Source organism: Perca flavescens, chromosome 7 (genome assembly GCF_004354835.1).
Source record: "Perca flavescens isolate YP-PL-M2 chromosome 7, PFLA_1.0, whole genome shotgun sequence".
NCBI classification, from domain to species: Eukaryota; Metazoa; Chordata; class Actinopteri; order Perciformes; family Percidae; genus Perca; species Perca flavescens.
This window is the reverse complement of record NC_041337.1, coordinates 5,753,620-5,767,670: the sequence shown is the minus strand read 5'-3', so window position 1 is coordinate 5,767,670 and position 14,051 is coordinate 5,753,620. Positions and strand designations below refer to the sequence as shown.

At 37.5% G+C, this 14,051-nt stretch overlaps 1 protein-coding gene across 2 annotated transcripts; it reads right to left on the bottom strand.

Annotated features, from left to right (window-relative positions):
* Positions 1–6,693: 6,693 nt before the first annotated feature.
* On the bottom strand, positions 6,694–13,013 carry mul1 (mitochondrial E3 ubiquitin protein ligase 1). Of its 2 annotated transcripts, none has more exons than XM_028583923.1 (5): positions 12,892–13,013; positions 11,067–11,212; positions 10,032–10,119; positions 9,738–9,858; positions 6,694–8,633 (listed from the first exon to the last, which is right to left on the bottom strand). In XM_028583923.1, the coding sequence occupies exons 2-5, from the start codon at positions 11,184–11,186 to the stop codon at positions 7,904–7,906; spliced, it is 1,059 nt and encodes a 352-aa protein (XP_028439724.1). In that variant the 5' UTR covers positions 11,187–11,212; positions 12,892–13,013; the 3' UTR covers positions 6,694–7,903. The 2 variants fall into 2 exon arrangements, with proteins under 2 accessions (XP_028439724.1, XP_028439725.1); XM_028583924.1 differs by lacking the exon at positions 12,892–13,013 and adding an exon at positions 12,463–12,879.
* Between the last annotated feature and the right edge of the window lie 1,038 nt (positions 13,014–14,051).

Below are 14,051 nucleotides of genomic sequence, written 5' to 3'. Positions count from 1 at the left end.
AAGAGATTTAAAAAGGATAAGCGAAGGAGGAATGGAGGGGCAAAAAACAGAAAAATGATTACGAGCTCATTACTGTGGTGCTGATAGCCATTTCCACCCCTGCTTAATAGATCATACAAGACACAGTCCTGACAGTGTACAGCCTTAATTAGCACACACATACAGAAACACACAGAGTTATATGGCAATCTATTCAGGTGCATTGTGATATTATATGTGGAAACGGCAACCGTAGCATGCCTACTAATTTATATTTACTTAAATACGCAGAGAAAGAAAAATTACCTTATAAAAACTTTGAATCACACACTGTTGCTAGGCTACTGACTATAAGAAAATGCATGAGAAAATATATTTTCGGAACACATATAATTGCAATATGTACGTATATTCTCTACGTGCTCTACTCACACAATTATGTTTTTTTTTTTTTCACAAAAGGTCTGTCCGACAGTGAACCTTCTTCTTGCCAATTATTTTCTTACAATAAAGCTACTTAAACTCCTTTATGATGGCTTCTGTATCACAGCAGTTTAATGTGCACATAAATAGCGCACAGAACATAAGTAATTACACTGTCTGCTTGAAAGCTAGTCCAGAGGTAGGCCGTGGGATAAAATAGATTAATCTTTTCTTAACTTTAGGGATGATTAGCAGTTCCCATGGAAACCATGCCACATGATCTATCAAGGGTGCTGCAAGGATCTATCCATCTATCTTTCTATCGACTTATTTACTGTATCTACTGGTAGTTTCACTTATATATAAAATATTTTAGAATAATAAAAACAATCCTGCCACCAGCCATTATATTATGGTGCCAACCAGCAATATGTACTGCCTGTCATAGAACTCACTCAAATACTAAATTAATCTTACGTTTGAGTGTTTTTGAGTGAAAAACACATTGTAATAACGCTTTTGGCTGATTTAATGATTGCATTTCTGTATGTCACAAGGTACTTGCAATCAGGAGAGACCGAGTCTAATTAAAAAATGCTAAAGAATGAAGGGGAGACTAAACTCTAGTCCCGCTGATAAACGATTGCTTTTAATAAATCACATGAATTATAACCCATTAGCCAAACTCACACTTTACATGTGTGCAGTGATGGAGATGGAGTCTCACTGAGAACATCCACTCAATGAGTGAACATAAGTACAGTTTGGATGTACTTGAACTTATTTTAGTGTTTCCATTTGATAGTATTCACTACAGTTCAGAGGGAAATATTGCACTCTCGTTTATACAGTGCCGCTTTACTCAATTTTGCATTCTAAACCTATGATCAGCTTATAAAATATGATACATTTTGATACATTAAGCCACCAAACAGTATATACAATAGTCATATTTTATCCTCTTCAACAGTGGTGGAATGTAACTAAGTACATTTACTCAAGTACTGTACTTAAATACAAATTTGAGGTTCTTGTACTTTACTTGAGTCTTTCCTTTTCATGCCACTTTCTACTTCTATACTCCACTATATTTCAGAGAGAAATATTGCACATTTTACTCCACTACATTCATCTAACAGCTTTAGTTACTAGTTACTTTACAAATTAAGATTTTTGCACACAAACACATGCAGTTTATAAAATACGATGTTTTATAATAAATTAAACTACCCAACAATATAACAGCCTACATGTACAGCTGAAATGATTAAACACTTAGTTGATTGACTAATTGTTGGATCGTTTCCAGTTTCTAAAATGTAAGGATTTTTCTGCATTGAGTACTTTCACTTTTTTTTTTGATTCAAGATTCACCTTTATTGTCATTGTGCAGAGTTCAAGTACAATGACAACGAAATGCAGTTTGCATCTAACCAGAAGTACAAAAAAGCAGAAAAGTGCAATGTGATATACAAAGTATAGACAGGTGGTGCATAGGCAGGGGAAGAAATATATTGCAGTTATAAGAGCAGAATAAATATGGCTATGTAATATGAACAATGTATGAACAACATGTACAGATATGTGCAATGTAGTAGCAGTGACATAATAGTAGGAAGAATCATATAGATGTATGCAGTGTATTAGCAGAATATATAATAAGAAAAACAGAATAAATATGGATATTCTGTATGAACCATATAGACATACCTATGTACAGTATGTACAGCAATGTGCAGTGTGGTAACATAAGAGTAGCAAGAATAAGTGTGCAGGATAAATAGTATGAGGAGCAGTAGAATATGGCTATGTATAGGTGTAATTAAGTATGTACATAATACTAACAGTACATTTTCCTGATAATTCTTGCATACTTTTACTTAGGTAACCTTTTCAATGCAGGACTTTTACTTGTAACAGAGTATTTTTTACAGTGTGGTATTAGTACTTTTACTTAAGGATCTGAGAAAATATTTAATAACATAACACTAACAGGGTCCATTGTACATTATAAGTACAGTTACTTTTGATAATTTAAGTACATTTTGTTCATAATACTAAGTAAGATTTTGAAAGCAGGACTTATGTATTAGTATTGCAATTTTCACGTATAAGAAAAAGATTCCACCACTGCATGCCTTCAACCAAAAGTGAGTGTTTAGGGGTGGTAATGTTAAGTGGCACCACACAGTTTTTTGACCTCTCTTGATAACTTTGGCAATGGACAATTGCTCTGTATTAATTTTTTCTTGTGTTAAAGTAAACTTTCAGTGGCCCTGCAGATTTTTTGGTGCAAATTAGAATGAGTGGAATTGTTATCATTCAGTGGAAACCTAGTAAAACTATGAAATAGGCAGTGTTAATACAAAATATTAAAGGACTTCATGAATAGGTGCTCAGAGTCGATTTTGTTCAGACAAATTATTAGAAAATCCCTCTCATATGGAAGTTAATTTAATGGACTGTGTGGCTTTTAAAGTAGCCTATTCATTGCCACATAGATGTGTACTGTGAACATGGATCATAACTGTATTCCTTTATTGAGAAGCACTTAAATATTTTGGTTGCTACTATAACTGGAGCCTAATTAAAATGAAAGATCAAGCCACCGGCTTGACAGCGCACATTTCTTTTCACATAAAAGAAAAGTAGAACTGTAGTGATTCACGGGTACCACTCTCTCAAAAGGCAGCCTTTATGGTTCAATATTAGAAAGGGGTGCCAATTCCAGTTAGACTGCAGTATAAAAGCACGTTTATGAGTTTTGAGTGCAGTGAAAAACACGATAGAATATGAACCAATTAGCCAGGATTAAGACTTTGGTATAAAACGCCTCTGATGCCATTTTAATGGCAATTATTTAAATTACAGGGCTAAAGAGCAGTGCATTATACATTTAAATTAGTTTATTTTGACCAAAGTGAAACCAACACTATGTAGATTCTTTACATTCAGATTATTAATTTAAAGATTTAGCAGCCAGCCTCCAGTGTTGTCGGAGCAGATTACACAGTCATCCCATGTGCTTTTCAGATGGACGTCTTGTTTTTTTTTGCCCGATTCATCTTACTGACTGAGATCATCTTTCTTTGAGAGAAAACATATCTGACATGTTGGGTGTCAGACCAGCATGCCTGCCCGCTGTGTGAATTCTGAGGATTTGAACCAGGGCCAACTGGTGCATGTGCAGGAAAAGGTCTCTTTTGAATTGCAAATGGAGTTAATCTAAGAGTAAATTCTGTACACATCTCATCTCCGTCATTGAGCCCGAGTATCGCTCTTATCATGCAGTTCTTGCACAGTCCTTGTGTGGCATTGAAATTCAAAACTCTAAAGTGGGGAATAATAGAGGGAATGTCTTTGATGGTTCGCTCACCATCAGCTCATGCTGCTAAAAACCACTGCAGGACTAGATTAGAGGGTTTCCATGGTGTTGGACCAGAGCTGCTGCTTTTATGTTTGGAGCACAATGAGAAAGAGTAGATTGGTAATGCCTGACGATTGGCTCAACGAGTGATGTTTTCACAAGTGAGATCTTTCGGTAACATTGTTGGTTTTTATAGCAACACTTTAAAAAGTCAGTGTGCGGTAAACATCTGGTAACAAACATACATCTGACAGAATGTTAATGAGTCTACAGCCAAGCTAGCAGCTTGTGAGCTACGTTCACATCATATAGGATGGCTGGTAGCGACGGTAAAGATTCCCTTTTTAACGACTTGCAAGTTTTCGCAGCATCAAGACGGTTGCATGGTTAACCGAGTTGGTTGTGTGCCCCTTCCACTTCTGCGTTTCGAACAAGAGCAGATAAATTCACATTAACCCTTGTGTTGTCCTCCGTCTGTTTCACCTGCTTATCTCCCAATTCTGCGTTAGGCCTTCATCTTCTTAGCCAACTTCATTCCAACTTGTCACTAGTTTTACACTTCTTGTTGGAAATCATGGTCAACAAACCTCATTTATATGAAATTATACCCAATTTCTGAGTAAAAAATAATAAAACAGAAATTATGTATTACTTTGACTAATTGTTAAGATCAGAAGATGTGGAGTGGATAATCACAGACGGGTTTACTGTATGTCAAAGTGTAGTCAGTATATCATTACGGTTTTGAAACCATTTCATTTTTTGGAACCATTCATGTTATATTTGGTTAAAAGAAAATTTATGATCTATAAACTTTAAAAATGGGTCAAAATTGACCCGAGGACAACAGGAGGGCTAAAGTCTTGCACATTTAACCATGTAACACAATTTCCAAATCTATTGACATACTTTAGATGTTAAATGCACCTTTTATGGTGCTGGGCAAGAAACAGTAATGGGTTTGTTTTCTCACTGCCCCTCTTTATCTGTGTGGAGAGAACTTTGTTTACAACAAGACTTGACACCTAATTACAACTATGTCTAAAGACATTATCACTACATTTGAATGGTGTAAATTACCTTTGAATTTCACGGCAAACCTTACTGTATACTTGTAGTTAGTAAATTTCACATGCAAAAAAAAAAAAAGACAAGATTCTGTAAGTCCATTGCCATTTGTCTGGTTGAATTCAATTTGGACACACAGTTACATTTTAAAGAATTATTTTCTGTAGCCCCTGATTGAGGTTCCTAATATTGACTTTATTGATATTTATTAGATTTAGTTACCTTATTTTTTCTAAATGTATTTAGTTTTCATATTTCATTTATCAACTTTTTTTTTTTTTACACAGTGGAATCTTTAATTACATAATTTATATGACCAGCTGAATATCTGTCAGTTCACAATGTTTGATAAAGAGTTAAAAAAGTTGGTTGTGTGAGAATTAAATACCTTTAATTGAGAATATAATGCCAAATCTGATCTAATCTCGTACATTCACAATGTATGGGGTTTAGCAGCCTTCAAAGAACATAATTTCCCATAAACCCTAGGGACCCTCACAGGCTGAATGTCAGAACTCAACAGCAGGACAAAGAGGACTGAAAACTGCAGAGATTACATCTAGAAAGTTGAAAAGAGGAGTTTGTTATAATCACTAAGGTTTCAATTACTTGTAACACCTGGTGTAGTTGATGCAAACCTGTCTTAAAATATAGACAGTAAACCACATGCTTAGTTTCTTTTAGAAAGAGCAGTGAAAGAAATGCTGAATGAGCGATTGCATTGAGCGACAGAAGCTAGTGGAATAGAGGCTGGCCCGGACGCGATGTCAGGGTTTCGGCTTTCTATTTAACCACTGCAGAAGAAGTTGGCGCGAGAAGATGATGCAACTAAAAGAGCGCACGTCAGACCAACAGTGGAGAATGATGTAGAAATGTGACAGAAATTAGCAAGACTTGAGGAAGGTTACAGTCTCATCGGTTCACACAGATTGGATGTTTTCGTCTCTCCAGCTGAAGCTTCCGTGGACATTTAAGTTCACGTACGTCACGATTCATTCGATTATGTTCCACTCAGGTTTGAAATGAGCAAATTGAAAATGCGCATAAACACAGGTTGCTGGAGATGCACTCATTACCATCCCTGTAAAGCCCTGCTGCTGGCTTGCAAAAAAACAAACTTGTAACAAACAATAATGATGCCAGAAATAATGGAACAGAAACCAAGAAAAGGAGCGGCATAAATATTTGTAAGTAGCTCAGGTTCAGTTATGAGTCTGATGGTAAAGTGGGCATGAAGAGGCTTTTAGTGTCATCAATACAGCACTTCCAACAGGAGGGAGTGCATAATGCTCTTCCTGCTTGATTACACTGTACATCTGACATTTAGCTCAGGTTCCTTTAGAGACCAACCGGTATCAGCTCACTCCTGGAGAATAGAGAGGCAAGCCGCTGAATACTAATAATGCCCCAACATCCCAATGTTAAATAATACATTGGAGACTCCCCTGGCATAATGTGGGATGATAAAAATGGGATTTGGTTTGAATAATACAGAATCATTTGAAAGTATAAAAGGCATTCGTCGGTGCTCAAACTGCCTTAAGTCTGGAGCCATATATGCATGCAAGTCACCTTTGGGTAAAAGGCATTTAAATAACGTTTTGTTCTGCATATTTCAACGTACAGGCAGTTTGAAATGGAGCAATAAAATAAACTCAGGAGGTGAAAACAGCTGCTTGCATTGGGGGAACATGTGGCATCACATTTCCGTGTCTATACATGCTCTCCGATTCCAAATCCTGAATCACTGATTTTGCCAACAGGCATACATCCCCCTCTCCTGGCAGAAATCTCCATCTCCTTTAAACAGCTTTCTCCTTGTGTCTTTATTTTACACAATGATTGAGTAACGATGAGTATGCAGTCTACATTGTATTTGTCTTTAATACGTTTTCAGTTGCAAATAGACAATGATTTGTTTTTTTTGCCAATGTCCCAGGAAATGGCTGTGATGGTACAGAGATCATCTCTGTTCAGTACACTTTGCTGAACTGAGGCTGAACAACATGTGCTGCCACTTGCTCAGTGTACTCTGTGGTGAATGTTTGTAGAGCCTAAGCACCTGCTGCACATCTTTAAAGAGCAAAATCAAGAAAAGAACAGGACAAGGTCAGCCTGCTCACTATCTCCACAACAACGAAACAACCTGACAGATGCTTGTACTGTACCATTATCGCTCTAACGGTCTTGCACAGACATTTTTAGTGTGAACCACAACCTTTTCCTCTGGCTCGTCCGTACTGCACAAAACATAACCTTTAATGAACCACAAGGCCTTACCAAAGCTACATCCCAAATAAAAGACATTTAAAAGAAAATCAGGAAAAAACACTCAAATCAAATGTAAAGAATGAGAAGCACCAAAAGCATCTCAGGCTAAGTTTAAGTTAAATCCATTTTACAAATAAGGAGTTTCCCAAATTACGCTCCTTCAGATTTTTTTTTTAGAAATTATTATACAAAAGGAGTGCACAAAACACATTTGACAGTTTATGTCGTCATAATCCTCTTCCTGTTTTTGTTTAATGTATTATATCTCTTACACAGTAGCTGAAATGCAAACGCCAATTTTCTGAAATTGACTTGCCTAAACTTACTTTCATCCAGTATTATGAATCTAAGAGGGTTGGCTGCACATTAAGCTTTTTTTTTTTATAAAACATTTATATTGTAACATTTACAACATTTTACTTCACTTTAATGTGTATTCAGAAGGTCTGTGTGTGTGTGTGCTCTCGCTCTTAAGTGCTGCTTTTAGGAAACAGGTGTATAAAATGTAAGCATGTTCGTAGAAAAACAATTAGTAAATGTTCTATTGATCGACCTTTGTCAGCGTGAAGAAGTATGATAATCTAATTTCCTCTCAGAGGTTTCAAAGTTGACTTGAACATTGAATGGGTAATGTGATTCAGCACAGCTACCTATTCATCTATCGGTATGCAAAAAAAGTGCAACAAAATATACTGATATTACCTTTTTTTTTTAAGCCTGAACAGGCAGCTTTGGCATGACATATCTCTGTGTTATGATGACTGAGTGGACTTCCTACTCACTCATTTCTGTACATTAGCTGTTGTAAAGAGGCACCACCCTGTCTATTGTCGCCCTGCAGATGGGGCATTTCTTTGGCGCTGGCAGGGCGTCGTAGCACTGGGCACAGGCACACACGTGGCCACAGTCGAGAAACACGCAGGACCGCTCCCGGCTCAGGCAGACCGTACAGCTGGTGGGCGTCACGCTGCTTTCTTCTACGTTGAGTTCACGCATGCGTTTCTTCTGCTGCTCCTTGAACTCCTCGAGCATGCTTCTCTCCTTCTTGCTCTCTCGGTGGTGCACGTATCGCTTCCACAGGATGAAGAGGAGCGTGGAACACGCGGCGATGCCGAAGACGACGGTCAAAATCCGCCACAGCCGGACGCTGTTCCCCTGCTTCCTGAGAAGAGACTCGTAGTCCAGCCGAGTGAGAAAGTAGCGGAAGCCCTGTTTGGGAGGCTGGAGCTTGATCAGGTTGTTATCCAGGACCAGCTCGCCTACGCCTGTGACGCTGTCTTCCAGCCGCAGCATCTCCTCCGTTTCGTGGATGCCCTTGGGGCGCTCCCCGCTAATGAAGTGGCCTATAACGTTGGACAGGGACTGGACCGTGGGGTGGAAGTTCTCGTATGTGGTCTCCAGGTCCAACTCGGCAGCGTCTAGCGGACGTATGACCCGCACTGTGGCGGCGATATCGTCGTCGTGAGACCCAAGGGCAAAGGGAACGGTGTTGGTGCGCTGGTGGATGATTTTCTCTGTGTTGTTCCTGTTCACAAATATCACAGTTATTAATGTTCTGTTTAGGGCTGCTACTAATGATTATTTTCGATTTATCTGCAGATTATTCTCTCGATTAATAGAGTAGTTGCTTGGTCTAAAGAAAAATGGCACAGTTTCCCCAAGTCCAAGATAAGATCTTCAAATGTCTTGTTTAGTCCGACCATTGTTTAATCCTCATATTGGAGGAGCAATGTGGCATTTCTGTTAATTTGAAAATCACTCAAAAGGATTAAAAGATTACTAAAATAGTTGGAAATGAATATTCTGTCAATCGACTAATCGTTTCAGATCTAGTTTTGTTAGATTATGTCACTTTAATTATATATAATTGTTAATTGTTTTTTAAATGTTCGTTTATTAAAAAAGAAGAAAATAAATATCAAATATCAGAAATACTACTTCTCCCCCCAGTGGCTGGAGGAGCGTGTCTGTGTTAAGAGAGGGCACCACTCCGGCATTTCTAATGGACCAACGTGCCGTTTTCAGGTGCGTTTACATGCTGTTTAATGTGCTGCAGCTGAGCAGTGAATTAGCTGTCTAGACTGCAGACCGACGTAGGCAGTGCACTTCATCCACTGTGAATGTTGGTTGCTCGTTCAAGGTGCAGAACAAGACTGTGTCCATGTTCGGAAGGTGACGTTAGCAGGAAAACTAATGGGTGCTGTTGTTCAGCGAGTCTGTGGCTCTTGTGTTGTGCAGCAGGCTGCTGTCTGGCTCAGTGTGACCGTCTGCTCTGCCTATTATAGAACACCGATATTGCTGCATGAAAACAAGGCCAACCATCTCCGTAGACCGAGAACTAACAATATTCCGACGTATCAATGCAAACAATAAAAGGAAACCATTATGAAACCATAAAATATAAAAGTTCTCCCTTTTGGTTTCTGATTTGTTTGTTTTTTTACTTTAGAGGAGAACACAGGCCGTGATTTGCAGAGCAGATATATATGCTGCACAGACAAAGGTACAATGCTATTTATTTTTAGTTGGACTTAAATACAATAGCTCAGAACTGCCATTTAAGCGTCATCATGGATTCTGACTGTCTGAGAGTACTCTTAACAAGATTTAAACCCTCTCAGCGACTCACCAGAGATGAGTGGTGCGATTCCACACCATCTTTTCCTCTTTCAAGGTCAGTCTTTCAATCACGCCTTTGCAGTTATCAACAAACTGACTGCTCAGAGTTTCCTTCACAGATCTCACTACACCTGCAGTGGGCATAAACAAGACACAGTGTAAAACTACTGTTTTAATTATGCATTGTACATTTTAGTCTACATGAACAAGTTAATTAGTATATGTTAGTTAATTTTACAAGGTAAAAATGCACTGCACAACACTGAAGCTTCATTTAGACTTTCAAGGTGGTGGCCCAACACACCTTCTATGACAGCATATGGGACACATCGTCCAGGAGTTTCAGACAGGAGGTTTTTTAAATCCTGATCAATGGAGACTTTCTTGGCTTCCTGCAGAAACAAACACTTACGATTAACAAATGGAATATAACAGGCAATAAATGAAAAGGGATAGTTTGGATTTTGGGTTGTAGTGTCGTTTCAATTCATTAGTTTGGGTTATTGTGTGACTTTGGTGGTTTAAAAAGGGTTTGGAACCTGCAAAACTAACTAACAAACTGACCAACTGAGGCAGCGGTAAACCAGCAACTCCCGTGTTCTGCAAAGTAAAATTACCGTTTATGTCAATGGAGTCTGGTGGCTTTGACGAGAGCGTAGACAAAAGCTTCAGTTGCCATTTAAACTTAAACAGGGCAATTTGACGGCAAGGTAAAGATGTGAAAATATTCTAAATATAGTGTATTCCCAAACTGCCTGTCCTCCTGCCTTTTTCTCCAAACTGTGGCCGTGCCAACCGCCATCTACTGTAAGTCTGTTTTTCTTATAATATATTCTGTTAATACACTGCATACATCTATATTATTCTTACTACTATTATAATGTTACTGCTGCTACATTGCACATATCTGTACATGTTGGTCATACATTGTTCATATTACATAGCCATATTTATTCTGCTCTTATAAGGTAACTGCTAATACACTGCACATATTTATATTTAATTTATATCACTCTAACCCACCTTTATGTAAACCAACTGTATACTACTGTCTACACTGCACTATATTTATTGTCCTGTCTATGCACCACCTGTCTATACTTTTGTATATCACATTGCACTTTTCTGCTCTTTTGCACTTCTGGTTAGACGCAAACTGCATTTCGTTGTCTTTGTACTTGTACTCTGCACAATGACAATAAAGTTGAATCTAATCTAAAACACTGACTGACACAGACTATGGATAGGTACCTAAAAAAAACTTCGAAAAATACAAGCCATCCCTTTAACATGCTGCTGACATTCACATGACATAGACGGAGTGTGATATGTGGCTGACCTTTAACCTGGCAACCGTTGTAGCTCGGCTCTTGTAAATGGAATAGAAGACTGCAGTCAGGGCTGAGCTGGTGGCTAAAACCACGATCTGTGCAGTTGAGGGTTTCCCACTGGAGTCCATCCTCCTGTGATTTGCAGCATTCACTGCTGTTGTAAGAAAGATGATGAGCAGAGAGATTAAGAAGTTGCCTGTCACTCAAATATACATTTCTTGGTGTACACAAAACCACTGGTATGACATATGTACAATTTGGAGCCACGTGTACTTGAGTATTGTTCATTTTCTGCTGCTTTCCTCTTTTATTCTAGAGTTGCTTCTAATAATTATATTCATTCATACTATCAAATTCCCACAGTCCAATGGGACATATTCAAATGTTTTATTTGTTCATCATGAAGTTCAAAACGCAAAGACTATCAGTTCACAATGATATGAAACAGAGAAAAGAAGCAAATCCTCACATATTTGAAGATGAAACCAGAAAATGTTTTGGATTTTTCAATGTTGACTAAAACGACTCAATTATCAAAATAGTTGCATTTCCGAAAGAAACATATCCGCTACATTCATTTGACAGTCACTTTGTACATGAAGATCTCACATATGATCATCTTATTAAATATGATGCATTGTTGAAGATACGCATATACAATTACCTAACTCTCAAATCAGCTACCACATAATAATAATCCTATAATATATTTGATATGGTGCTCACAAAGTGGCATTTCTGCATGACTACTTTCACTTTTGATGCTTTACAAGTATAGTTTGCTAACATTTTACTTTAGTAAATACTTGAATCATTTAAGATTCAAGGGATTTTATTTGTCACATATACATACAAGTAGTAGTGAATTGTTGCGTCAAACTCCCAGGCAGTGCACATTTGAATTTAACGTTACAAGATATTATTAAAGTTAAACAAACGAAATACCAGATACAAATATACCAAAGTGAGCAAGATATTATCCCTGACCATTGCGCATATAATGTATACTGTGAAGTTTTGTACATCCCCCGGTATATATTTTTGCACAGCCTGCACAAACCCATATAGCCTTCTTTTATATTCTCTTATAGGGTCCGTTTCAGATTTCTTATTCTATTTTTATTTTCTTGATTGTTGCAGTACTTTGCTCTATGTTTATTCCCTTCTTAATATGTTTATTGTATGCACCCAACACACCCAAGGCAAACTCCATGTAAGTAAAAACTTCCTTGGCAAGAATATAAATCTCATTCTGATAAACTGACTGTAAATGAGCACAAGGGGAACTGAGCTTGCTCATTTAACTATAAGGAAAAGACTACATTTATAACAGTCCAAAGCGACTACGGCTTAACTATGCATCATTTTAGCTAGCTTATTTAGCTAATATCAGCCATGACTTACTTCAATTGTACATTCATTTGATCACTGGAGTCCAGTAAGTGACACGATTTGAGCTGCACATTCACCACTCGGCTATCTAAAGTTAACACCAGATATCTGAATGCTAAGACTGAACAAATCACGAGCTTGGTGATGATATTACATTTTGTCGGAAGGCTCTAAAAGCCTTAAATCGTAGCGTTTAGCGACGTTAGTTTAAGTACAAACTAGCGTAACAGGTAAATATCTAGCAGCGCCACACACTTCCTTGATTGAGCTTACTAGCTAGTATGCTAACTAGCTAAACTAGCAGTTTGCTAGGCTAGCTATCGACGCTCCAGTTAAATTAACACGACTTAACCGCCCGTTTAAGATATATTGTAGAAAAGCATTTTTTTTTTATCAGTGATAGCTTGTATGAACCGCGGCTGTCAAAAGGGTTTGTCTAACCTGTATTCACTTCACACTCGTCCCACTGTCAACAGAGGTTTAACAACAGCTGCGGCTCTCCACACTTCAAAATAAAAGCTCTTGTAATGTAATATTCCTCCCTGCCAGCAGATGTCAGTATAGAATCACGTATGGTAAAGAAAGACACAGGTGTAGACAATAAAAATCTGGGGCACTTTAATAAATCTGTCATCATTATTGTAATTAGTAGGCTAACACCTGTTTATTTATTTATATATTATTTTTTTTTTACCAGTGGTGGAAGCAGTAGCCTACTCACTTAACACAATAACACTTAGACCACTTCAGTAAAAGTAGAAATAGACCTCCATTGTGTTGTAGTGGATGCAAAAATCTCTTGAATACCTCAAAACACGGGCAAATAAAACCAAATCAAATCAAATGTAAGAATGGATAGCCTACCACATCTTCTTTTTTTTTCAATTTTTCAATATTCTGGTCTAAAAACACCAGAGGTGGAAGAAGTACTCTGTACATGTAGCTAGCTTTAAAAGTAGCAGTACCACAGTGTAGAAAAACTCTGTTACAAGTAAAAGTCCTGCATGCAAATCTTTCAGCAGAATGGCCCATTTCAGAATTATGTAAATGATTTTATTGGATTAAAGTTAGTGATGCATTAATGTTTAGCCTACATTAATTTAATGTTGCAGCTGGTGAAGGTGGATCATTCTATTCATTTTAAAATCACTTGACACACTCAAGTATAAGTACCTGAAAACTGTACCACCAAAAAAATACTCCATTACAAGTAAAAGTGCTAAAAATGTGACTTCAGTATAAGTACTATTAGCAAAATGTACTTAAAGTTGACTTATTATGCAGAATGCTGGTTATATTATGATAGAATATTTCATTTCATTTCAATACAAAGCACATTTCACAAAACTTTGATTTATGGTTAACTGTACAATAAAAGGCAACAACTGGCACCCTTAAGATATAGAGTAAGTGTGCATTTGACACAGGCTGGAGTGAAATTGTAGCATCAGATTGTGCAAAATGTCTGGCTTAAACTGCAAAGTTGTTGTACTGAGCACACATTTGGTTGGGTCTGGTTGAGGATGAAACCATGTCACATTTCTTTTGTGATACATGCTGGTGTTTCCTCTCTGAATATCACTCTTTTGATGCATTGACAA

What these genes read in the sequence shown, in the direction of transcription:
- mul1 (XM_028583923.1), bottom strand. Translation starts at nt 11,186, where the DNA reads ATGGACTCCAGTGGGAAACCCTCAACTGCACAGATCGTGGTTTTAGCC. An exon ending in CCCATATGCTGTCATAGAAG is followed by an intron (nt 9,859 to 10,031) that starts GTGTGTTGGGCC and finishes TGCCCACTGCAG; the next exon opens with GTGTAGTGAGATCTGTGAAG. An exon ending in AATCGCACCACTCATCTCTG is followed by an intron (nt 8,634 to 9,737) that starts GTGAGTCGCTGA and finishes ATTTGTGAACAG; the next exon opens with GAACAACACAGAGAAAATCA.